Here is a 27340-nt window from a genome sequence, read left to right on the forward strand (position 1 = left end):
AATTTGACTGAATTCTGGTGATACTTTGAGGAAATTTCTTGTATGACAGATGCTAAAGGAGACTTGTACAGAATTTGGATCCAGTTGATGAAATTAGTTTTGAATCCAAAGTGACACTGTAGAGAATGGCCACTCTACCATGTCGCAAGCTTTTTCTGTGTCCAATAATAATGCTTTTATGAAAGGTGATTTATTTTCTGGCATGATGTTGTGATAAGTAATTACATTTATTAACCATCTTGTGTTTTCTGAGGGATGCCTCCCTTTAATAAACCCTGTTTGATTGCGGTGTATTAAACTTGTGATGACAGTTCTAGCCTGGTTGATTTTGCTTATAATTTGTATATTTACATTGATGTGTGAAATCGGCTGATAGTTGGCACACTGAGTGAAGCAGTGTTCATGGTATGTTTCCAGTTTCCAATAAATTTCTGAGGAATGGGTGAGAGGACAGAGACTGAGAGGCTAAAATTCACTTTTTGCATTACTGTAATGAGAATGTAAAAAAAAAATATTATGATTATATTATTCTTTAAGCAATTTTTTTCTCGATATTTGTGATGAAATATGACCTAGACTTGATCTACTGCACTTTATGAATATGGTAGTACTTTATTTGTTCCTGAACCTTGTAGTGATTCTGTGATGCTTTTGTTATCCTGAATTATGTCAGTGCTCATTATTATGCAGTTATGGCATAATATAATTATATTAGCGGATCATCACAACAGCCAATGTTAAGACTCATGTATGCTTTACTGTAATCATTGAGATGTAGCCGAGTGTTCTGTTGGCTCTGTGGGCAAAATACCTTAATAAATTGTGCAACGTCAGCAAACTGTTTTGTGGTTTTTCTTATTAATATATACTATGTAAATGACAAGAGGGAGAATGTAGACAAGATTGCTTGAGGGCACTTACCATGAATGACATGCCTAGAAACAAATCTATAAGTATCTGTTCATTCATATGTGAAATGTGGTTAATAAATTAAAAATTAAATTTATGCATTTAGCAGACGCTTTTATCCAAAGCGACTTACAGTGCATTCAGGCTATCAATTTTTACCTATCATGTGTTCCCGGGGAATCGAACCCCCAATCTTGTGCTTAATAGCGCGGTGCTTTACCAATTGCTCTTTAAACAACTTGTGCTTTTTATCCAGTAAGAAAAGTTTTGGAGAAGAGTTCAAGTAGTTGAAGCAAAATGGCTAAAATCCCAGCACATGTAATGTGAAGATTATTCAAATGGTATGTGTAATACTAAAAAGTCTAAATCACTGATGTCCTCAAACAATTTGGAACAAAATATAAACATTATTATCTGAAATGCTGTTTGCTGTCATTTTAAACCGAATGCCATAAAAGCTGAGCCTGAGACAGGGGTGAAGAAAGAAAAATGCAAGGTTTTGGATAGCAGCACAAAGGGGATCATTCTTTTCAGAGACGCTCACATGATGCCAGGAGCTGCAACCGCACCTGGGCATCTCTCAGGCCACACAGCCTCAAAGATCAGACTTTATTATTATCTGCCATTGTTAGTGATTAAACATGTCTCGGAACATTAGCATCATTTTCGAGTTGACTGAAGAGGCCCTTTTCATCTAGGTTTACTGTTTTGTTTTCATCAAAAGTTTAGGGTGAAATTAAAGGAATAGTTCACCCAAAAATGAAAATTTGCTGAAAATTCTGGCTGCCAAAGATATTGATGAGTTTGTTCAACAGGTTTGGAGAAATGTGGCATTATATCACTTGCTCACCAATGGATCCTCTGCAGTGAATGGGTGCCGTCAGGTAAAAACATCACAATAATCAACAAATAATATATATCACTCCAGTCCACCAATTAATGTATTGTTAAAAGTGTTTAAATAAATAACTGGAATGCATTGTATCTTTAAATGGTTGCTTCTGACTAAAATAATAGTCCATAATAATGCTTTCTTCAGTGAAAAAAAGTCTATTCCCTGTTGTCCTCTCACATTAAAATCCACCAACAAATTAGTTTACTGTTAGTTACTGTTTTGGTCTGTTTTCACTTGTAAACTGTGCTTGAAAGAAAGAAATATTTTTGATATTTTGAATGAACCTTCCTTTTTGGATCGTAAAACTAGTATGCAGATGTATTACTCAAGAAACTTTTCTTATTATTATAAATGCTGAATTTGTTACATCCTTGCTGAATAAGAGTGTTCATTCCTAAAAATAAGTAATACTGACCCCAAATTTGAATGGTACTGTATGGAATAAGTAACTTAGGTTAAAACTTAAGGTTGTGCCACCTTTAAATCTAGTATATTATACACGAAGAGGAAGATATCCACATTTAGTGTTCAAGGACAAATAGTGAGGTATGGATGAGCTCAGCTCAGCATAGGACAAGGTGTCCGATTTCCAACCACTGATCTCCGAATATCAGAGGAGCTTCAGAGAAAAAAACTTTGGGTACATAGTGTTCTCAAAGCAAACGATCATTCATTCGGCTGTTACCCTGATACATCCTGAGTTACAGCATCCTAAAACTCTTTAGTATCACTTCTGATTTATCATCAGCTACACTTAGAAAGGAAAAAGTCTCTTTTAACACATTTCACCAGAGGTTTCTTCTAAGCTCTTTCTAATTCCTTCTTTTCTTCTACCTCCATCTCACATCTCTCAAGTCTTATTGCACTCTGTTCAGGCTTTCTGCACAGACTTAAAACTGGACATATCGTATTTCCTCTTTAAAAAGCAGTTATTGTCCTCCGTAAAGATATTCATCAGTTTGAAAAACAGTCATGCCGTTGTGAAGGGCTGCTGGATTATCAGGCAAGAACAGGTGGGTTTTTATTAAAGCAAAGGAGGAGCCAGTCCAGACTAGACGAGATGTACGGGTTGAAAAACTCAGATGAACAGAAAGACAAAGCAAGAGAACGGACAAGGGTTAACATGGTGCTGTTCACCACTAAGTTTGTCCAGAGAATTTCACTCTTTGTGTCCTTCGGAGGTTTAGTCACAACCTTTGTTACAACCTTCCTGCCACTATGGAAGACGATGAACTCGGATCTGAATGAGATGGAGAACTGGTACGAGGGTCTCTGGCACATGTGTATCTACACAGAGGAAGTTGGCATTCACTGCAAAGCCTTCGAGTCTTTTTTAGCCCTTCCACTAGACACTTTAGCTTCACGGGTTTTCATGTGCATTTCCATCGCGACGGGATTCCTCGGTGTGGCGGCTGCTTTTTTCGGACTCCAGGGTGTTGAGATTGGAACCAGGCGGGAGAGGATGAAGAGGACGCTGCTCATCCTTGGTGGAGTGTTTATTGTTGTGTCAGGGATCACGACCCTTGCAGCTGTTTCACTAATGGCGTACATAATGGTAGTGAAGTTCTGGGATGAGAATCTTCCGGATGTGATGCCCAGATGGGAGTATGGAGAGGCCATGTTTTCTGCCTGGTTTGCTGGACTTCTGTTAGTTGTTGGAGGGGCTTTTCTTTTTGTTGCTGTTTGCATGGGCGATCATGAAGCAAAGTTGCAGAGTAAAATTCTTGCTCGCAATCGAGAACAACACCCGAGAACTCAGCATTACAGAAAGACGGAAATCATATAGCTTAGATTTCATCTTAAGGCTGGAAATATTCCCTCATCCTTACAGAACAATCAAGTCAGACTTATCATGAAATGTCGAACTCGTTTTAATCAGAGTTGCAATAGCATCAGAGGAGTTACTTGCATGGTGATTAAAAAAAAAAAAACTATATTTATTCATCCCTTTGAGAGTTAATTATACTTTTAGTAATGCTTTGGTTCTTTTACATTAGAATCAATCTCTGCAGATTTGAGAGATATCTGAGCTGATGTATTTGCACTGTTAATGCATTGGACCAAAATCTCAATTAATGTTATGCATGATTTGGAAGGATTTGGACAGAATTATTCACATTTTCAGGTTGTCGGGAAACTTTCAAAGCCCTCTTTGTAAAATAAATCAGTGGCATATTGGTACAGATTTAAAAACATTTAAAATAGTATAGTAAATATATATATATATATTTGGGGGGGGGGGGGGGGGGGGGTCTGTATTCTGTGCATAATCATTAAACTGAAATTAACTGAAAACAGTTTAATTGTAACAGAAATTACAATTCTGTCATTCCATCTGCTTGTGTTTTTCTATTATGTTCCACAGGAAAAAAAAGAATTGTAAGTTTGTAAGGATGAATAATATATCGAAGCATAATGAAGTCAGTTATTGACTGAATATGTTTATGTTGAATTATTGTTAAGTCAAGACAAAAGTTTTATAAATTGATGGATGAATGAAGATGAATTAAATAAAAGTGTATAATCTGTTTAGACCTCACTCCAAATGCCTCCATTCCTCTGTTGTGAAGAGTTTTTGGGATAGCAAACATTGTGTAGCCTGTATAATATCCCTAATGGATATTTTGGCATCAGTTAGAACAACATTAAAACAAGTATAACGGAAATGAATGAAGACAAATAGAGAGAGACAAACCACAGCTGAAGCAGAAGTTGAAAACAATGAATTCTTTTTTCTTGTCTACAAGCATGCTACCTTTTAGTGCTTGGCTAATCTTGCCACTGAAAGTCATCTAGAGTAGAGTTCAGATAAGAGTTTCCTGTAAAACACAGAGGTCAACGGGTACAAATGAAGAGAGGGTGTGCCTTTGGCCTGCCGTTAGTGAGCATACATCCATATACAGATTTTAAGTGTTTAATAACTGCTGATATCATCCCTTGTTAATATCTGAAAGCACATACGTTTCAGAGACAAAGATGTTAAAGTGTGTTAAATAGTGTACACTGTCTAGAATCAGACAATGTTCCTTTTTATGTTTATATATTAATTTGATGATGTTCTGTCATCATCAGTCAATTATACTGTTATAAACCTTTTATAAACCATTTAAAATTATAATCCTTTCAAACTCTCTATTTATCAAAGAAACTTAACAAAGGTAAACTAACATTTATCAATAAGCTTACTAACTTACTAACAGGTACCTTATCAATCGGCAATTGTGTCCTTGAAAATGTAAAGTTATCGATCCTTCCATAGGGGTTAAAAACAGCAGGAAAAGCACATCTACAGAAAGAAGCCATTAACATTCATAACATTGAATAAGGCTAATTCATAATTCATCAGATCTGTGATCTTCTATAAAATATGCTGTGACCTGTATGTCTGGTGAAGGGAATGAGTGCCTCTGGAAATTATTTATCATGTTTGTCCTTTTATCCTTGAGGTGATGTTTTCTCAGCTCTTCACCTCTAATTTTTGGTGACTTTCCTCCATTGCCAGCAGAGGGCCCCACAAGTTGATGTTCTACCAGGAGCTTTGGCTTGCTGATAGAGTTAAGTTTAATTGTACCTGCTGGCAGATGCTGCAGAGATGTCAGAAGACTGCAGCAAAAACAGACTGCTGGTGCAAGACTGAATCCCTAAGCAACTAATGCATTGGTTGTATTTACTGCTGCCTTGATGCATTGTGACAAACAACATAGTTTTTTTTTTTTTTTTTTTTTTTTTTCACATAGAGATATTTAAAACTGTTGTTTGCATCTAAATGGCATGCACAACTTTAATCAGTGAATCATCATTTCAGGTTTAGTCACAACCTCTCCTGAAATGAAGCTTCCTGTTCTCTGATCCGACAGCATATTTAATGAATATGAAATCAGAGAGGTCCCATTTTTGTGATGAGCACAGCAAAAAGGGCCTCATGACCATTTCAGCAATAATTAGACTGTATCTTCAGACTTTTTTTTTTTCAAAGGCATCATACACGCATGATACAGAAAAGATCTAGATGTTTACATTAAAGGGTAATTCATTGAAAAATCTAAATGATGTCATTAATAACTCACCCTCATGTCGTTCCAAACCTGTAAGACCTCCGTTTATCTTTGGAACACAGTTTAAGATATTTTAGATTTAGTCCGAGAGCTCTTATTATCTGGCTCGGCTCGGTGTTCATCTTCAGTTCTCTCTTCACAGCAGTTCAGTCAGTGTACTGTTTGAGTACATGAATTACTCCGGGATATTGGTTTGTTTTAAGTCAGAGGGAGTGTCAACCACATTAAAAAAGTTAACAGCATTTGTGGATTAATGCTTATTGGAGACGCGAACCGTTTAAAATGATTTGGTGAACTGGTTCAAAAAGATCAGGTTACATCGAATGATTTGTTCGCGAACTGGATAGCTGCGAACTGCTTTGATTTGAACTCTCTCTCACAACAGACACGGAAGAGAAGAAAATGATGAATGAAGTCGTAGTTTTTGCTATTTTTGGACCAAAATGTATTTTCGATGCTTCAAAAAATTCTAACTGACCCTCTGAAGTGACATGGACTACTTTGATGATGTTTTTCTTACCTTTCTGGACATGGACAGTAGACCGTGCACACTCTTTCAGTGGAGGGACTGAGAGCTCTCGGACTAAATCTAAAATATCTTAAACTGTGTTCCGAAGATAAACGGAGGTCTCACTGGTTTGGAACGACATGAGGGTGAGTTATTAATGACATCATTTTGATTTTTCGATGAACTATCCCTTTAAGGGTTGTTGTTAAGGTAAGTGCATAGTTGCTACAGAGGTAGATGGTTGCTAAGGTGTTCTGGGTGATTTTTAGCACATTACTATGTAGTTGATAGTGTTTTGTTAATGCATGTCTATGCAGTTACCTGGGTTTTCTGATTGTTTTTATTGTGTTGCTAAATAGTTGCTAGAGTGTTCTGAGTGTTTTTAGCATGTGGTGCTGTGTAGTTGTCAGGGTGTTCTGATTGGCTTTTGAGTGTAGTTTGTCACAGTTTTCAGCTGGTGTGCCCAGGATGATGATGGAGCTGGCAGAATAATTGGATTTATGAAACTTTACTTGAAGTTACTTGTAGTTTTCTATCTCTTGAGACCCTGAGGCCTCATATGAGGACATTATATTTTTGTGAATTTCTCTGAGACTGTTCATGCCACAGTTTTAGGTATGGATGTCCTGTACAGAGCACATTCAGGGCTTTTCAGAGATACCAAATGATTGGATGTTTCACATGACCACTCCCTCTCCTTGTTCATCAAAATGTCTGAAATTAATTTAGTGACACTCTTATGGAAATATGATAATATTTTGTAGTTATCATTTAAATCTGTCAATTTTTTTAATTATGTGTCAAAAATCAACATCTCAGGAAAATGTTATGGGGTTTCAAATCAAAACATGACTTTCTGTTACTAAACAGGACATTGATTTCATACATGTCCTCACATGAGGACACCGGGACTAAAAGCATGTTTATTACGCATTTTTGGAGACATAACAAATTAATAGAGAAATAAATTATATTTCAGTATTCTATGAAATATTATATATTATTATGAAAATCTTGTCAATTATTACTCCCATTATTACACTTCTTTTTTCATTACATGTCGCCCCAAAAACACATTAATATGCAAATTAGATTTAATTTATAGATACATTGTAAAAAATGAGAAACCCATTAATGGTAATTTTACACACATTTTGCAGAAAGAAAAATGTTATACTGAATTATTCTGTTATACCATAGTTGAGAATCATCTTTATACAAAGTTTGGTAAAAAAAAAAAAAAAAATCTTGAACATTAAAAATTTATTGGTGATTTAAAAAAATCTATTGTTTTTGCCTATGCATTTTCATTCATGTCTTTTCATTTTTTTTTTAGAAATTGAGTCCCGATGTCCTCTGCCGAGGACATAACATAACTTTATAAATGAAATGCATGAATGCAGAGCACAAGGCTGCACTGGGAAATCCTGTGTGCGATGCATGACATGCAATGTGCATCTGTGCTTGCAAAGTGAATGAAACTGCTTTGCAGCATTTCACATCATGATAGACCCACTGTCCTCACATGAGGACATCTTTTTTCTGGGAAAACTACTTCCTGTACAAAAACAAATTTTAGGTATTATACTTATTAGGTCCTACATATCCCAAATAGCAAGAAAAATTATAAAATGCACAACAGGCAATCTCTCGGGTTTCAGGAGGTTAAGCATGTTGCTACAGCAGGCAGTTGAATGGGTGCCTCAGCTTTCCAATTTTTGTCATTCTTTAAAAAAGAAATTCAATCAATAAATACAGTTTTGTGCACTTTAATGTGTAGTAACAGATCACCAGCTCAGTTCAAGTGGCATGTGAACAAATAATCTTTTCCTTTTTATTAGTTAAAACAAAATGAACATGAATGGACATCAGAAGGTATCTTATTTCAACTGCTAAAAGGTATCTTGTTTCAACCCAGAGAAAGATGTCAATATACATTTTTCAAGTTCAAGTCCACCAACGTTAATTTAATGTATTGTCTGGCTAGTCTGTCGGACAAAATTAACAGATTCACTGTTATGGTTGGTTGGATCGCCTGTCAATCAAACTCCTGGTGAATGGTGAATACCGATATAGAGATTGGTCGGTTGCCAATATTGTGTGAAATTTCAACTATATTGTACTCATTTTCAATTGCAATCAATTATAATTTCTGTGGAAAAATGACCAAGTCTGTAAATGGCTGCTAACAGAGGCCAGAGATGCTGAAGATGGACACAAAGATGATATTGAATTGGGGGAGGTTTGAATGGAATTTTCTTTTTCTCTTACCTCTGTTTAAGAGTAATGTTTTGAAACACAGCGGTATCAGAACTGGCCAATTTGCTTGTAAAAAAACTGAAATAGGATTCGGCCATGAAAAAGCATTGTTAGTCCGTTGCTATGTTGTAGCTTGGTTGTTAGTATGTACTGTAGTATTTAGTATTGCTACAGTGTTCTAAGCTGTTGCATACTGGCCTGAGTCAGAGCACTTTTTTATTATTCATCAAGTTAAAATCCTCTTAATTACAAAATTGTAGCACACCTATTTTTAATTCTTGTCCACTGCAAAAAGAGTACAGGATGGGAAACCCACTCAGTCTTATTCAGGGTTAAAGGTTTATTAAAATTCCTAATAGTGAAAGTCCTAGCAAGCACCACTAATGAGCGCTAATGATCTGTAGAAAGATCATCCACAGGGGCAGCATATGCAGTAATGCAGCGAGACCTGAGATTTGAGCTGCTTAATCAGCAAATTAGACCCACGATGTACATTTGAGAGAGAACAAGTTCAATAAAACTAAGGAGAATAAAACAGATCATAGGAACAGAGTGATTTAGATAGTGGTCAACCAAAGGAACCAGAATGATAGGTTGGGGGAGTGACAAAAAAAGAGCGACAGAGGTGCAGGAGGGGGTGAAGAGCAAAAAGGAAAGTGGAGCGCTGGGTAAATTAATGCTGTGTTAGCATCCCTGAGCAACTCCATCAATACTGCATACAACTGAGTTACTGGCAAGAGTCCTGCTGCTGCAACCCCAACCTCCACCAGAGAGAGAGAGAGAGAGAGAGAGAGAGAGAGAGAGAGAGAGGGTAGGAGTGAGTAAAAAAGAAAGAAGGGGGTAAAAAGAGAGGGTGTTTATGAAAGACAAGCACAAAAGCGGAGAGAGAGTAAGAGAGAACAGTTCTTACAAGTGCCTCTGCTTTCTGGTGTGTGTGTGTGTGTGTGTCAGAGATTTGTAGTGGGACTGTGCCTTGATCTTGGGCTACTGCAGTAAAAGCGTGAGGAGGAGGCAGGAGAGGAGAGTGCTGCGCTCTGGAAATCTCCACAGGAAAGAGGAATAACATCAATCCAGCTCCTCAGATAACATCGGACTGGATACCCTTCCACACATCTGGCCTTATGCAGAAAACTCTGAGCACACCTTATTTAGACTGGACCAGGTGAGTAGAGATCATTAACTCTCAGTTTGGCAATGTTATGCAATTCAGATTGTAATCTGCTTGAGCATGGAACAGTGTTTTATCAGATTTAATGAACTTCTGCTAGCAGATAATATAAAAGATAACTCCATACGTGTGACATCTGAGTCTGAATTTTGCACAGAGAAGCCGTTTGGTCAGGACAGGTAGAGTAGATCAGTGCAGATTTGAGTTCCTCAGCGTTGGAGTATTATAGTGGTGCTTTCAGATCTCAGATGATGGATGAACTTAAGTAAACTTTAGTTCTCTTCATCTTTCTTAGCTTTAGCTTTTCTTTCTGAAAAAAATGTTTAGAAGCAGTTTTTACTCTAAATTCACAAACAACTGGCATGTAACATTCAATTAAATGTCATATTTTGCAGTAGAAAAAAAAAATTCACAGTGAGGAATTTTTAAAGGAATTTAAAAATTATGATTTCCAGGCATGGAAAGGTATACTTCTGCTTGAAAGTTGTGGAAATTTGGAAATTTCTATAGTCAATTTTACTTTTAATTTACATTTACATTTAATCTAGAGAAATTGTAATCTTCATATAAAGTGCCTTGCGAAAGTATTCAGTATCCTTTTTTTGTGTGTGTGTTTTATATTGCAGCCTTATGTTAAACTGCTTTAAATTACTTTTTATTTCACATCAGTCTACACTTCATACACCATAATGGCAAAGCAAAAACAAAGATATCACAACTTTTAAATTTATATATATATATATATATATATATATATATATATATATATATATATATATACTGTAAACAACAGCAAGAAAAAAAAAAACACTGAAATAAGTACATTGCATATAAGTATTCAAACCCATAACTCAGTACTTCGCTAAAGCACCTTTACAGGTATTTTTAGGTATGATGCAACAAGCTTTGCCCATCAGCGTTTGCCAATTATCTGCCATTCTTCACCTCACCTTTTCACCTCTCAAGCTCTGTCAGGTTGGAGGGGGAAAATGCACATTTTCAGGTTTCTCCAGAAATATTTAATTGGGTTCAAGCTCAGGCTGTGACCTGGCCAATCAAGGAGTTGTCTATAAGCCACTTTTGCTGTGTGCTTAGGGTCATTGTCCTGTTAGAAGGTGAACCTTTTGCACAGCTCTGGACTGGGTTTTCATTAAGGCTATCTCAATATTTTGGTGCACTGAGCTTTTCTTCAACTCTAACGAGTCCATCAGTCTCTGCTGCTGAAATACAGACCCACAGCATGTGGCTGCTGCCAGCACACTTTACTTTTGTGATGTTAGTCTGCAGGTGATGAGCAGAGCTGGTTTCCTTCAAACATGATGAATTCATCAGACCAGAGAATCTTGTTTCTCACAGTCTAAGGGTCCTTTAGGTGCCTTTTTGCAAATTCCAAGTGTGTTTTTATTGCGTTTGGCCACGCCACCCTAAAGCCCAGATCGGTGGAATGTTGCAGTGAGGTTTGTCCTTCTTTTTGTTTCTCCTATCTCCACATATGATCATGGAGCTCAACTAGATTGACCTTCAGGCTTTTGATCAACACACTAACCAAAGCTCTTCTCCATCAATTGATCAGTTTGTACAGGAGGCCAGCTCTAGGAAGAGTGCTGGTTGTTCCAAACATCTTCCATTATGGAAACATAAAGGCTACATGCTTCTGTGAACCTTCACTGCAGCAGAATGTTTTCTGAACTCTTCCCCAGATGTGTGGTTTGATGCAATCCTGGCTCTGAGCTCTACAGGCAGGTTTTTTATTACTTTTTTTTTTTTTTTACCTCAGGGTTTAGTCTTTTCTCTAATATGCATTTTCAGTGGTTAGACCTTAGACCTTATTAAGATATGTGTGCCTTTCCAAATCATACCCATTCAATTGAATTTGCTACCTGTTAACTTCACTCAAAGTGTGGTAACATTTACAAGGCAAAATTAATGCTCCTGTGCTAGATTTCAACGGTCCCAGATACTTATGCAGTGGAATCTTTATTGTTTTTATTTTTACTTTAATAAATTTGCAAAGATGTTAAAATCTGTTATTTGCTTTGTCATTAAAGTGCATGAAGTGTAGATTGATGTGGAAAAAAGGAATTTAAAGAAGTTTAACATCTGCAGCAACAACAAAATGTGGAAAAAAATGAAGGGGTTTGAATACTTTCGCCAGGCACTGTATATATGTGTTTGTGTCTTAAATGAAAAACAAATGACTAAATCTGCTAAATTAAATTATAATATATTTTCATGTAGTACATTATAAAAACTATTTTTTTGGAAGTTGTAAATAATGACTTCTGGAGTACGTTTAACAAGTATGACTATAACCAATTAATCATATAACTAATTACTGTATTTGTTAATAACAAAATCTTGACGAATTCTGAAAGAATCCTTAGGATGTATCAAGACTTCTTCCATGAATGTTCAGTCTTAAATTGCAAATTGTAATCTGTTTGTTTCCACCCCCAAAACTGTAGAATGTATTTTCTATATAGTGCATTTGAACATTTTGACCAAATACTTTTCAAACCCCATTTGCTTTGACTGGTAAAGTAGAATTATGGGCATGTGCCTTAACCCACAATGTACTAGAGGTTAGCATCTAAATTCCACAACCAGATCAGTGCTGAACTTCTGTGAACTTATGATTATGGAAAAGACTTAACAGCAAGTCACACTGCTTTCAGCTGAATTCAAGGAGCATGCAAAACACATCAAATGTCAAATATCAGAAGACGTCAGAAGGCCATGATATTTGACTGTTTCTTCTTTTAAGAGCTCCGAATGAGGAATCTGATTAGCTGTAAACCAATATTTGAATTTCATTTGCACTGTAATAATCCCGTGGCAGCTCGAAAGTGATAATCTAAAGTCAAACAAAAGCCTCTTTACATCTCACTGCAACGCTAGTTTTGGGAATTAACCAAGGAAATGTGTATTGCTTCGACATTGTTCTTTAAAAGGGTGGACCCTGGGGGCCCTTGGGTGCTGGACCAGCTACCGAAAAGATCTGTGACCTTTCTACTCCCTCTTCGTAAGATGCTTATAATATAATTTGCCAAATGCATACATTTCTGCTTCTGATTTTTTTGTTATTGTATTATTTATTTTAATTATTATAATTTAATCATTATTATTATTAGATGAGCGCCCTGTCATAAATGCAATATATTTTGGTTTTTATAGGAATGAGAATCACTGAAATATTCAGTAGCTGTGAATCACAGGCCATCATTAATAATAATAATAATAATAATAATAAGGAATCATTAGTCAATATAATCAGTACTGTGTTTCCTGACACGTAAGTCTCTAAATTACTTCAAAAACGTCATTGTTTGCTTGTAAAGCACATCCATTCAGCTAAAAACAGCAACTGCTTACAGTACATGGCATCCCTGACTGAGGGTACATGTAAATGTTCTGGTGTAAACACTCAGACAATGCTGTGATGCTTTGCCTGTATTTCTCCAGCATGTTGATCAAACAGCTGGGCTGCAGTGCAACTGGTTTACTGTGTTGTGGAATAAAACTAAGGACAGATACCATTGGATGGAAACAGGAGAGAGCAGGGTGAAGGGTGACAAACATTAAGTGTGGATCTGCTTTGTTGTGAGTGTTTGAACTCTGAATTATCTTCTTGAGGTCAGGGCAAATGGCCTTATGTTTAACCCGAAGACACGTTTTACTTAAGGACTGTTGACAACTTCTGCAATCTTGGTTTGAGTTGACTCCAGTGTCTTTTGTTTGAGCATCAAATTCACCACCTTTTTTTAGGCGCTGGTCAGTAAAATGTTATCTGACAGTCAAGTTTTGACTCAAAATATAACTGCAAAGGAGATTTGTGGAGGTTCCTTGTTTGGCGGTTTTGAGAAGATCTGTCACCTTGGATGAATTTAATGAGAAATGTTTGAGTTCTTGAGATTTCTGACCTGTGATTTCAGAATTTGGTATCTTGGTAATGCTCTGCACAGTTTGAGACATTAATTAAGTGTTCTTAAACCCTGCATCCATAAAATTAAAGATAATTTCTCAAATATATAGAAGTATATAACATAAAAATCGAGTAGGCCTACACTACCATTCAAAAGTTTGGAATCCGATTTTTTAAAATGTTTTTGAAAGTTCTCTTACATTTAATATTGTCAAATATTATTACATTTAAAATGACTTTTCTATTTGAATCTGTTTTAACAAATTTATTCATGTGATGCAATAATACATTTTCAGAATCATTACTTCAGTCCTCAGTGTCACATGATCTTTCAGAAATCATCCAAATATGCTGATTTGGTATTTAAGAAACATTGCTTATTAGTATGATATTTTTTTCAGGATTTGAAAAATGTATGAAAAGAGCCAAATATTAGCATTTATCTGAAACCAAAATCATCATAAATGTTGTTTTTGTCACTTTTGTTAAATTTAATGCATCCTTTCTGAATTTGAGTATAAATGTCTTTAGAAAAGGCCTTTAAAATTTCAAGACTTCTTAAACTTTTATACTTCAAGACAAGGTTTGACAAGCCATCATTGAAAGTTTGTCATGACAAATTTAAAAAAATGACTCTTGTTGTATATGGATTTCTTTGAATTTCAGTTGAATGTAATTTTAGTTCTCAGGTGGCACTCAGCTCAGTTGTTCACTGAGTTTTTTTTTTATTGTTTACTTGAGTAAATTAATAAATGATTGATAAAACCAGTGCTGTCATGTATCTACAGTCTAACTGCTGACACATGCTTCCATCGGTGGAGTTACATAGTTGCTAAAAGCACCCAGTGCTCATGTCACGGCTGTGGGACACACATCACTGTGTAGCGCTGCCTTTGTCCTTGCGTATCAGTCAGAGTCCAGGTGATAACGTGTGTGTGTTTGTGTGTGTGTGTGTGCTGCTGGAGGGTACGTTGTGGGTGTGGGAAGGGGACAATCCTTACAAGTCTAGAAAAGCATTCACTCAGATTGCTGGATGACATAACAGGATATTTCCAGTTCTTGGCAGCTGAACTGAAGGATGGATGAGAGACAGGCGTGATCATACAGTAGGTGACTGACTGTCAGATATTGTTTTTGTCATTGGTCAGGGCAGTCAGTCGTTGCTCAGATTGTGGACAGTTGTGCTTGTGTAGGTTGTCTCCCTAAGGCTTTCAGGAGGAGAGAAAATGCTTTTGCAGGCTATTTGTTTGGAATGGGGTTGCTTGTTTTAATCAAAAGGCTTTAGATAGTGGGCCAGAGCTGCTGTTATAATGCAGTCTTCGGCCAGTTTTGCTGCTACATTGCAGTATTGTGAGTAGAGCTGAAACTTGCATGATTTGGTGGAACAGTAGGGAAGTCTGCAGGATCAATAATTATCCTGAGGGAGACAGTGTTTGTCCTGAACACTGCTGCATGAGAAAATATTACTGATCATAGTATTTCAGATTTAATGGAGTATCGATTATGTCTTCTAAAATTTCTGACAAATGGGGAAATATTTGACATACATATTGACAGCAGAAACAGAACAATATTTAGGGTCATAATGTATGCTACTGTTCAAAAATGTGGGGTCAGAAAGATTTTTTTTGAAAGAAATCTTTTATGCTCAACAAGGCTGCAGTTATTTGAACAAAAAATATAATAAAAACAGTAATATGGTGATATTTACCAAAAAATGTAAAAAACTATTTCTATTTAAATATATTTAAAAATTTAATTTATTCCATAGCTGAATTTTCAGCATCGTTACTCCAGTCTTCGGTGTCACGCAATCCATTAGAAATCATTCAGATGTGCCGATTTGCTGCTCAAGAAACATTTTGTTATTACATTGTTGAAAGCACTGGTGCGGCTTAATGTTTTAGTAGAAACTGATGCATTTTTTTCAAGATTTTTAAATTAAACAAACTTTTGAACATTCATGAATGTGAATATGACTATATATTTGGGTTTTTTCACCATTGTAATCACCTGTTTTCCTTGAATATTTAATTTTTACACAGTTATGTGTTGTGATAAATATGATAAAAAAAAATATTATTTCACTTTTACATTTTTAATTTAATGAGTTAATTAGCCTCTCAATAAATATGATTTTTAAGATGGCATGCATGATATAGTTGTAAAAATGCTCTTTTACATGTTGTAGATGAAGTGTAAGCATGTCAGCTCCCCAAGAATGTTTCATGCCAGCTTTCCAGTAATAGATTAGAAAGATTTTCATTGCTATATATAAGCATCATTACGCAGATAATTTGATCTTGGCTAAATTTGATTTGGTATCTTGGCATATCTGAGCACAGTTTGAGATGCTGAGATGTCTGATAAAGCACATGTGAGATTAAACAAAAGTCTACCTTTTAATCTGACATTTACATGCATGCATTTAGCAGATGCTTTTAGCCAGAATCCGACTGCAGTCTAGAAGAAATAATTAAGATATTAAAGAGCTCTTATTTATTTTATTGTATTTTTTCACTTTTCTTTGGATTATCCCCTTTATTTAATTTTCCTCTTTCACATATGGAATATATATAATTCTTAGTATGTCTGTATATATACATATAGGGCAGGTAGTGAGGCTTACAGCCCGTTTACCCCAAAGAGTTTTCTCTTCTGGCTTGTGGATAGACGCAACAGTTTACAAGAAGGAGACCTGTGTCATATGTTGTAAAGACTGAAAATCTGATTAACCTACTTTAGGGGAAAAAGCTAAATATTAAGGGCTTGATGCCCAATTGGCCAGAAAGTCCAGCAGTTGATCCAAAAGTCTCATATTTTGCTTGAGTAAAGCCAGTTTGACCATTTTTTGCATTGTGAATTTGACACTTAACGCATGATTCCGTCTCTATTTAACATTACTGTAATGCAATAAAATCTCATTCTCATTACAATTTTTTTAAATCAATATACCTGTATAGTATTAATTAATCTGCCTTTATTTGCTCATTTTAATATAACTTTTATTACAGATTTTTTATTTATAATGGATTTCATTTGTAAGAATATAAGAGAATTACACAGCTAACAACAATTCTCTTCATGGTAAATATCATTTCTTAAAGTATTTTGTTTGATTTTTGGTATGAATTGTGACCAGGACGTGTTGGAGATTGACTCTGTAGAATAAGTACTATGTTTTAGTGAGATGTAGGTTTATTATTCGATGAATGTATTTTTAATATATATAACCGTGCAGGGATTAGAATGAGAGCAAGAAGTTGGAATAAAATTACCACTTTATTTATTTACCTTCATGTAAGTCATAAACCATAATACATTGTGCACAGCTTCTATAGACAGATTCACAGTTGCTATGGAGATTTCCATAAATTCTTCAGGAATAGCAGAAATGGCTTTTTTCTTCCAGAAGGAAGAGGGGGGCAGTCTATTTTTTGCTGTTTGTTACAAGCAGTCCATTTCGGGGATGCTTTTTGGGATTGTTAAAAGTATGTGTTTTTCATGCTGCATCTCTAAATACCTTAAACAAGGCAGAACTCTGAGAGAATTGAGTGCCACTACTTTTCATTCTATTTCTTTTTCACCTTTTTATGTGATGATGTTGAAAATGTGCACCACAACCAGATGCTCATTAAATACATTTTATGTAACAACTCTCAAAGCTTGTGTTTTAAAGGTTCCCAAAGTTCGTGGAACATTTCCTTTCCTTAATTAAGGCGAACTTTTGTTTTTTACTCGCCACTTCACAGACCTGTGTGTGTGATGTGAATATCAAGTGGCTCTTGAGCTAAGACCCCGATGCTGAAGCATTTAAACTCAAGTAATATGAGGCTGAGATCTATGAGTTTTATTTTTAAGCCTGATCTGTCCTCCCCTGCAGAAAAAAAGTTTAAAAGTTGTGGGTAAAGAGAGAGTAAGGCGTCAAGGCTGTGATACAAGCACTTCTCTAGTATTAAGTATGAAAGAGTGACAGTATATCAGTGAAGGTAATGGTTAACTCTGGTAAAGATCTGAAACAAGATTTGAATGGGAAACTGAACAATTAGAGTCGGTGTATTTAAGATGCATGCACATGCATATGTAAGCACACAGATTGTGTTCTTCCCTGATCTTATTCTTTTTCTCACACACACATATTCGTTTTTGACCATTTTGTTTCTTTGTATAAACATATTCTTTGCTTTAAATATATCTTTAGACACAGTAAACTAGGACAGGAGAAATGATTTTAACACAAACATTACACTTTGACCCGTCCCTTAGTAGCCTATTACTTTCTCTGACGGGGCAGTTGTGTTCCTGCCCCACCCCTGGATTCTTGCATTTTTCTGAATGCAGGGGCTTCTGAATGCACTGTCCCACTCACCATGGACACAGACATCATAGATCAATGTCAAACATGCAGTTTTCTTGATTTGCATCATATAAGTGCAGCAAGGGTATAGAATCCAAGGGCTATTTGCAACAAAGTTGATATGAACCATTTGATTTTAATGTTGCATTTTGTTGACTGGCTGGGTTCCCATAATCATCTACACTTTTACAACATTTGCATTTGATCAGCCTTGACATAATCATCTGAAGACTGTTTGCGAAATCCTGCACACTCAAAAGGAGGCAGGGGAATTAGTCATGGACAATGACTCAGTGGTAATGTTTTCTGCCTACATCCTGATTTTAGTCACCAATTTATTTATTTGATTATTATTTTATGGATTTTAATAAAAAAAAAAAAAAAAAAAAAAAAAATATATATATATATATATATATATATATATATATATTACAAAAGTTATTCCAGTCTTTAGCAAATTTGAGTCACATGACCTTACTGCAAAAAAATTAAATTTTAATTTTAATCCGTCAATTTCATAGTAAAAAAGCTTGAAAGTGGACGTGTGTATTTTCAGTGCTTTGTGTACTGAAATTATATGCACCCAGTGCAAAGTTGTTAAAAGTGGCTAGAATTTTTTTTTTAATGTTCTGATGTCTGAACATAGTTATGATTGGTGCAGTCGCCTCTTTTTTGTTTCAGCTATATAAGTCAAGTCAAGTCAAGTCACCTTTATTTATATAGCGCTTTAAACAAAAACGATCATGTCAAAGCAACTGAACAACATTAATTAGGAAAACAGTGGGTAAATAATGCAAAATGACAGTTAAAGGCAGTTCACCACTGAATTCAGTGATGTCATGATCTCAATTCAGTTTAAATAGGATTAGTGCAATCATTTGCAATCAAGTCAATGATATTAATTGACATTGCCCTTGCGGGTGAAAAATAAATGGGCAGTTTGAATGTTGATTCAGATATTTGCCTGGTAAGGTGGATTTGCTAACCAGAAAAGTCCTGCTGGATAAGCAAGTTGGGGGCACCAGCACCTCAGCCCCAAAAACACTGGTCAATGATAGCAAAGCAGCATTGAATAAGAGGAATCTGTAAATTCAATTTACAACAATTATATGTTATCTTTTCTCTATGTTGTTTTTTCTCAGGCTGTGTATTATGTACAGTCGCTGATCTCTGAGATGGCCGTGTGGGCCCGACAGGCCCAAACATCCCCCCTGCAGCGCTGCCTCTACCTTATCCAGGTCCAGCGGCCCACCCTGTGTGTCTGATCGGCCCAGCCCTGCTAACACCCACCCTGGGCTTCCCTCTCATCGGGCCACCTGGCTTCACTCCGGGCCCACCATGGGAGGATGCCTCTCCAAACCCAAACCAGGTGATGAACACACTTATGTAGAAATCCCTGAGTCTGTGAAGCGCACCCTGTAGATTAAATCCTGTAATAATTGCGGTTTGTGTCTCCACCTATATATAGGTCAGTTAACGTGGCCCCTGACTGCTATTGTGATGTGGCTTTCCTTTAGTGCAGGAGGAATTTTAATGCTCTTAATTGTTCTGTGTTCAAGAGGATTAGACAGTGCAATATGAGTTGGGTTTCGAATGTTTCACAATGTATCGCTCTTTCTCTTCTATGGTGGCTGGGGGAGGGGGTACTACTGAGGGGCTCCAAAACAACTTTCATCTGACCAAAGCCTCAGTTGTGAAAGTGTGACCGTGAGTGTTGGATTTCAGAGGATACAGAAAGAGTCCAAATGCCTCGAGCTAGACTGTGACACTGTGGCCTTTTGAAGTCTGCCACTGTGCTTGGGAACTTACATACGAAATGACTATGACTGTCTATTCTGTTTTGAACATACAATATCAGAGCAACAGGATTACGCAAATCAGCATGTTAGAGTGATTTCTGAAGGATCATGTGACACTGAAGACTGGAGTGATGATGCTGAAATTCAGCTTTGTGATCACAGGAATAATTTATACATGTACAAAAAAAAAAAGAAAAAACAGAAATTAATACTATTTACACAATATAACTGTATTCAAAATATAATATCTTTCAAAAAAGGTCTGAACAGTTTTGTATAATATTATGATTTTGATTACATTAATATGATTAAACATGATAAGATAAAATAATCATTTGATATAAGTACCTAAACTTTTACTTAAAAAATACTTTTTTAATACATGTCAAACCATTGCTACAAAAATGGTAATTTTTTTTATTTTAATTGAATAAATAAGCTTTCCATTGATGTATGGTTTGTTAGGATAGGACAATATTTGGTGAGATACAATAATTGGAAAATCTGGAATCTGAGGGTGCAAAAAAAAGAAGTAAAATCATCTAAATATATCCAAAAATAATCGCATTTAAAGAGGTCCATATTAAATTTTAGCAATGCATATTACTAATCAAAAATTAAGTTTTGATTATGGTAGGAAATTTTCCCAATATCTTCATGGAACACAATCTTTACTTAAGATCCTAATGATTTTTGGTATAAAAGATAAATTAATCATTTTGACCCACACAATGTATTATTGGCTATTGCTAAAAATAAACCCGTGCTACTTATGGCTGGTTTTGTGTTCCAGGGACACATTTAGCAAATTGCACTCACAAAAAAAGTGAGAATTGCGAGAGAAGAAGTCAAATATACCTTTTTTAATCATATGGCAGAAACAAGGTTCTATACATCACAGAAAAACTTTTAGAGTTTTTTTTTTTTTTTTTACATTTTAAAGAAAATAAAAAATAATTAAAATGTAAATAATCTGGTTAATATTCTGATGAAAATTAATTATTGAATTATTAAATTAATTTATTTAATGTATTTTTCCACATTGGAAACTAAACTGAATCCACCAAATAACATGACTATGTTTCTGAATCCTGTTAAATTTTATTATAGAGACACAAATGAGGCACAAATGGAACTGTTTTTTGAGAATCCCTAACTCAAACTCTTTCCTGTTACAGTTTGTTCATTTTGAAGCAGTATGCTCCAAATCCAGTGTCTGTTGAGCTGTCACGGGATGGGAGGAAAAATTATTATTAGACAGTAGATATTATAGAGCACTGGACCTATTGCTTAAATGAAGCCCTTTGACTGAAATAGTCTACACACCATATCTTTATATTTAATGCTTGTCGTATACATCCACAGATTTTTTCTTTTTAGTAAGCACAATAAGGGAACGGGAATGAAAATGTGGTTTCATTGATGACACCTATAGATACACATGCTCATTAAATGATCTGGCAGATGTTATTTTCCCAGTTCTTCTGCAGCCAGCTCTGAGAAGGCGAGTTTTCTTTCTTTTTCTTTCCTCTGCCGGCTCAAGTCATCTTGCATGATTTTCCATTGATTTTAATTAAGCTTCCCTCAGCAGGTGTGAATTCCTGTGTGATTAAGGCATAAGAAGCAGGCCCTCAGCACATTTTTCCGGTCAGAGAGAAAGCTAGAATGAGACCGGACTGTAGTGAAAGCACATTTCACAATCACTTTCTATAAAGACTTTGTACATTAATGGTTTTTCAGCTTCCAGTGCTCTTCTCCAAGCTGTTTGAACTCAGAATGCTATTTCTACACAGATCTAGCTCTGTATTTGTTATGTACTTGACATGACATTATAGTGTCTTAAGGCCTGTTCACACCGAGAACAATTACTAAATTGTTGGCAACGTATTTAAAGATGGCAGTCTCTTGTACTTATATTAAGATTTTTTTTTTCTTTTTTGCAGTAGAGGTCAAAGTTGAGCTTACTCTTTTGGACAAAGAGAAAGAGGTGGACCTGATGTCTCCTAATGGAAAAGCCAGTCCATTTTCAGAATGCAGACTCAACGGATCTCTGGGACACTGTTCAGACGAGGACACCATAACACTGCGGCCACACCGTAAACACAGAGACTACATAGAAGCATCTGTCTGCCATGTGAAAGACCTTGAGAATGGACAGTAAGTTCTTGATTTCAATACAATACTGAATTGACCTGTTCCTGTATTTTGTTTTGTTGCTATTTTAATTTATTTCCTGTTAAAACAGGTTGTTGAGCCAGTAGATTATCTATTATCCTTTAGTTTACATTAACTATTGCTAGTTTGTTGCAGGTGGTATTCGGTGGAGGGATATTCTCATTCTATAGACCAATTTATTGGACTAAAGTCTGCATATGATAATGAGCATACAGTGACGTCATCAATATTTTGGTTTGTGCTCCAGGAAGAGAAAAACTGTACATTTTAAATGCATATATCTGCAAAAATGTAACTTTAATTTAACCAACCTTTAAGAATACGGTAGTATATGGATTGGGATCAAAGATAAGAAACATAAACTATAAACCACACACACATAAAAAAATTTAAATTTAAGGTTTAACCTTAACCTAAGCTGTAACCTTTGAATGCATCTATTGGGTTGATTTTGGATGTTCAATCTGTGCTGATCTTATGCGTTGTGTTTGGCAGAATGCGTGAGGTGGATTTGGGGGCAGGCCGTGCTCTGCTCATTAAGGAACATGGAGAATTCTTTGCCGTGGGACACAAGTGCCCACATTATGGGGCTCCACTGGTCAAAGGTGAGGGACGTCCCATAGAGCACTCCTGGTCCTCTGCATTCCATAGCTTCGGATAACATTAGCTCTCAGAAGATTTTATAACACACTGCTAATAATATAAGTGTGCTATAAGCTTTATCAAATAGCAAAACAGATTGTTCTTTCAGTGATACTGTGTATTTAAAAACAATTCTCCTCCAGGTGTGCTATCAAAAGGGCATGTGCGATGTCCATGGCATGGGGCATGTTTTAACATCACTACGGGTGATATTGAGGATTTTCCTGGCCTAGACAGTTTGCCTACCTTCCAGGTAAAACATGTTCCTCTTCAGCCTCTCCGGAAGCTCCTCTCCGAACTTTTGTTTTTATGGACTGTAAAAAATAAATACATAAATGCATTGATTTGCAAATAAATAAACTATTTAGAACATAATGTATAATATTTGTATATAATTATCCCAAGCCTACCTAGAGTTTGGCTTGTAATGTTAGTTTAATCGCAATTATTTTATATTTGATCAATATTTAGAAAACAATAGGTGAGGACTTATTGATGATTCATAATATATTCATATTTTATAAAGATAAAGAAATAAATATGTATGTATTTACATAAAATGAATAATGTAATATTATTATCATATGTTAATAGTAATTAGTGTTTATTTATTTCTAAACATTTTTAAACAATCAAGGAGTTTGCCTATTGATTTGTTAAACAATATAAGTGTGAATCATAATACATTAATGCTATTATTATTTATAAATTGATATTTATTAATAGATTTATACAAAATAACTATATAATTTAACTATAATATATTAATAAAAAACTTATTTATTTACTTATTAAAAATTTTTGTAATCTGACTAGTCTTTGGCTTGTGACATAAACAGTTGCAGTTTGACTTGGATATAAATTTTATCCAATATTTGGAAAACAATATAAGTGTACACTTGTTGATGGATCATAATTTTTGTGTGAAAATGTTCACAGGTTTATGCAAAACTAGCGAATGAGACCTATTGAACACATAAAAAAAAGCATATTCCCAATAAGACATAGAGGGAGTACATGCTCCTTATACACCCCGAGGACATATGAGTTCATCAGAGGAGAGAAAATGAACCTCAGTATGTGTCATCACTAAGCAGCGGGGGTGCTTTCATAATCCCTCTATTATGTAATAATCTGTCATGTCAATTCATTTTTTCCCCCACTATTTCAGGTCAGAGTCGAAAAGGAGAAGGTGATAATAAGAGCAAACAAGCAGGTGAATAGTCTCTCTTTCTCTGGATTATGTGTGTAAAGAGAGATATATTTAACAGCAGTTGTAAATAGTTATGTGGGGAATCATCTGTTTCCTGACAGGCTCTTCAGACTCAGCGGCGGTCAAAGGCCATGTCAAAATGTTCAGCTGTCATCAATTCCAGCACTGGATTCAGCCATATTCTCATTATCGGATCAGGTTGCAGCCATAATGTTATAAAATGAGACTAATAATAAACAGTTTTTGCACTGAATTAACGTGTCTAATATTTAGTGAATTCACCCTTGATGTTTTGAGTACAGTTTATATGTGTAGCATTTTGATAGCCTATAAACTTATTTTCCCTTTAAGAGTGGGCACCTCGGAGCGCCATTTGTAAATTGAATGGGTCTGGCTTCCAGTGTCATTTGCTTTCAGCTATTTTTTAGCTGTACAAAACAGCTAGTTTTGCTGCTTGATATTGCAAACTGGTGTGCCTTTCCATATCATTTAATGTATTATCTTAATTATGAACACACTAGTTTTTAGTGCAAACAGGTTTACAGTTTACTGCACTTTGCTATTCTTCTCGTTAAAGGGATAGTTCACCCCAAAATTGTAATTTGATGTTTATCTGCTTACCCCCAGGGCATCCAAGATGTAAGTGACTTTGTTTCTTCAGTAGAACACAAAGATTTTTAACTCAAACTGTTGCAGTCTGTCAGTCGTATAATGTTTTCAAGTCATAAAACATACACAAACAAAACCAAATGAAACCCTGCAGCTCCTGACAATACAATGATGTGTAAAGACACAAAACGGTCAGTCTGTGCAAGAAACTGAACAGTATTTATATAGTTTTTATCACCACAATGTCTGAATTGTCCTGAGCATGTTCGTGTCTTATTCCTTAGCCTGTGAGTGAGGCATCTTTTTCTTCTGTGTGAAAGCAAACATGTCCTGGGATTGATTCCGGGATTGATCCCGGGTTGGGACCTAGTAACATTGCCGGGGTCAGTCCCGGAACGAGCGTTGTTTGAACTAAAGCCAGAACTAATGCTGTAAAGGGTGTGTCGTAGTGATGACGCACATTATCGCGTGACTCTTTTACCAGGTGTTTTGAAGGCAGATGAACGGTCTGTAGTGAAGCATAGATCAGTTAGTTCCTCATTTTCCGTGCTGATGCTGAGAACATTGGCTAGCTTAAGTGAAAGTTAACGTGCCTAGCATTTTCAACTCGTACATTACACGTCACGATCTGATGTTGCGTGTCTTTACGGAACCTGTACGGGTTGTGTGTGAACGCACACACATATTCTGGGTAATCACTGGCAGTGTGAAAGGGCAAAATCTAGCGACCAGGGAAAAATTGCCGGGACACATTACCCATGTATTTTCCGGAATCGCAGTGTAAAAGAAAAACTATAACAACTCGTGAATAATCCTGCCTACTTTAAAGTGATACTAAATTGCAGTGGAAACACAAACCGTGCTGAGCCGAGCTGTGCGCACCATACAGAGCTGAGTTGAACCACGCAGTGGAAAAGTGCCAAAAGTCACTGTAACAATAAAACCTTCGTAATCATCAGCAAGAAGGAGGCGGGAACCGGCGGACAATCAACTGAAACTTTAATACACAAAATAAACACAAGACAGTGCAACAGCCCCTCGCAGACGACTGTTGCGCACAAAAAAAAGCAAACACAAAATAAAATCCATGCCTGGTCCTCTCTCGTCCGTCACTGTCGTCGCTCCGGTTTTATATCCCTCCATCTCCTCCGTGGGACTCGAGACCGGTGGGTCAAGCAGGTGTCGCTCATTTCCCAATCACTCCACCGGCCTCGCTCTTGTTCCCACGTCTCTTGGCCCCGCTCCACTCGTCACAGTCACCTACATCTTGGATGCCCCGGGGGTAAGCAGATAAACATAAAATTAAAATTTTTGGGTGAACTATACCTTTAACTTGTTTCCTTGCAGTAGCTAATGAACCGGAAGTCCCACACATTCATAGGAATCAGCTTACTTTCACATGGAAAATAAGGTGGACAGCAGTACAATCCAGTAACCTCTTTAGTTATGATATAGGACTAACGCTACCTAGATTTCAGTGCACAGTAAAATGCTGGTTACTAGAGTAACCGTGGTCCAATGAACGTTGGAAGACCGACAGAGACGGTCAACACATGGTGGAAGGAGTCGCGTCTCGCACATCACATCACGAATCTTGTATTAATTCAGTCACACTTGACTTTGACTTATGTTCTGTACAAAGGCTATATCAGCTCCTGATTATGTCATGGTTGGTCGTCATTCTCAATCCAAGTGACCAGAGACTCTGGCGGTCTTCCACCATTCATAGAACCATGGTAACTCTAGTAACCAGCATTCTATTTTATGGTTTTAGACCACCAGAGACGGTCAACACTAGGGCTGGGAAAATAAAGAGACGGTCAGCACCTTTCTTGCCAGGTCCAAAACAGACAAAAAGCTGGTCCATGACACTCAATACATACTGCTTCAATATATGGACTGGGCATAGGGCTGCCCGCGAGGTCCTTCCCTCCTGCATGAATGCTGCCAGCTGAATAGGTTGGTTTATGAACCGAGGCGATAATACCTTGGGCTGAAAGGCTGGATTATGAATATCCTCTCTCGAGTTTATTGAGAAGCCCTTTTTTGTCTGTAATGCTTCTACAATGATGTAACTGAGAAGTTGAAAACTGTCCCATCACAGACCCTGAACCCTTAATGACATCGGGGAACATTTCCATTATCCTTGGGTTGGGGGGGGGGGGGGCCTTGGTGAGGAGGTGCATGGCGAGTTGGCCTGAACCGATAATGAGGCATATCTCTTCTTGAAGATAATCCAAGCCAAGAATCCTGTTGCGGTGGTCTGTAGGACTGCCCTTGTCTATGCTGCTGCAAGGTGCAATGACAAGCAAGTAGCCATTGTACAGCTAGTGCATGGTAGTTCACGCTACATCCAATATGCTGGGAACCAGACTCAGCTGCTCTTACCCTGTGCTCAAGGGCCTCCTGAGCAGCTGGACCGAAGATCTGACCAGGCACCAACAGCAATTGGTGGAGGTTATTGCGACGTACCTGGATTGACACCTGCTGCCTAGCTAGTGTGATAAGTCCAAGAGATTTCCACTAGAAAAGGTCATCGACCCCATAGCCTGTAGAGAAGCCTCAAGCAGTTCTGATGAAGCATAATCCTGTGTTGTTGATGATATGGTCGAATGAAGCGCCAACAACAACTGAGCCATAGAATTCCCAATAAGAGTCAATCCTGAAACAGTGTTTTATATATATATATATATATATATATAAACCAGTAAATCATCAGCACATCTGCACTCTGGGTTAGAGCAGCATAGCTCCTGCTTAAGGGCTTCATCTGGGGACACAATCAGTGAAGAAATACACGGCTCTACTGGGGTCATGTTATCAAGACCT

The 27340-nt window shown here is 36.6% G+C and overlaps 2 protein-coding genes across 4 annotated transcripts in view; both read left to right on the forward strand.

Moving 5' to 3' along the window:
- The first annotated feature begins 2902 nt into the window (after positions 1-2902).
- cldn26 (claudin 26) lies at positions 2903-3709 on the forward strand. The gene has a single exon (XM_026240422.1). It carries the CDS (start codon positions 2928-2930, stop codon positions 3588-3590), a length of 663 nt encoding a protein of 220 aa, XP_026096207.1. The 5' UTR covers positions 2903-2927; the 3' UTR covers positions 3591-3709.
- A 5800-nt stretch (positions 3710-9509) lies between these two features.
- Positions 9510-27340, forward strand: part of aifm3 (AIF family member 3) — a 32255-nt gene continuing 14424 nt past the window's right edge. The window contains exons 1-7 of one of the 3 annotated variants that reach the window (XM_026240687.1): positions 9510-9788; positions 19216-19442; positions 21816-22029; positions 22543-22652; positions 22833-22942; positions 23861-23905; positions 24004-24100. In XM_026240687.1, coding sequence (XP_026096472.1) covers positions 19412-19442; positions 21816-22029; positions 22543-22652; positions 22833-22942; positions 23861-23905; positions 24004-24100 — 607 coding nt within the window. In that variant the 5' untranslated portion in view covers positions 9510-9788; positions 19216-19411. Of the gene's footprint in view, positions 9789-14767; positions 14823-19215; positions 19443-21815; positions 22030-22542; positions 22653-22832; positions 22943-23860; positions 23906-24003; positions 24101-27340 lie in introns of those variants that run through there. The other 2 variants (XM_026240690.1, XM_026240688.1) reach the window with 2 other exon arrangements.

Source organism: Carassius auratus, linkage group LG30F (genome assembly GCF_003368295.1).
Source record: "Carassius auratus strain Wakin linkage group LG30F, ASM336829v1, whole genome shotgun sequence".
NCBI lineage: Eukaryota > Metazoa > Chordata > Actinopteri > Cypriniformes > Cyprinidae > Carassius > Carassius auratus.

Bases quoted from the DNA above. Each gene is read 5' to 3' on its own strand.
- cldn26 (XM_026240422.1), top strand. From the start codon at position 2,928: ATGGTGCTGTTCACCACTAAGTTTGTCCAGAGAATTTCACTCTTTGTG.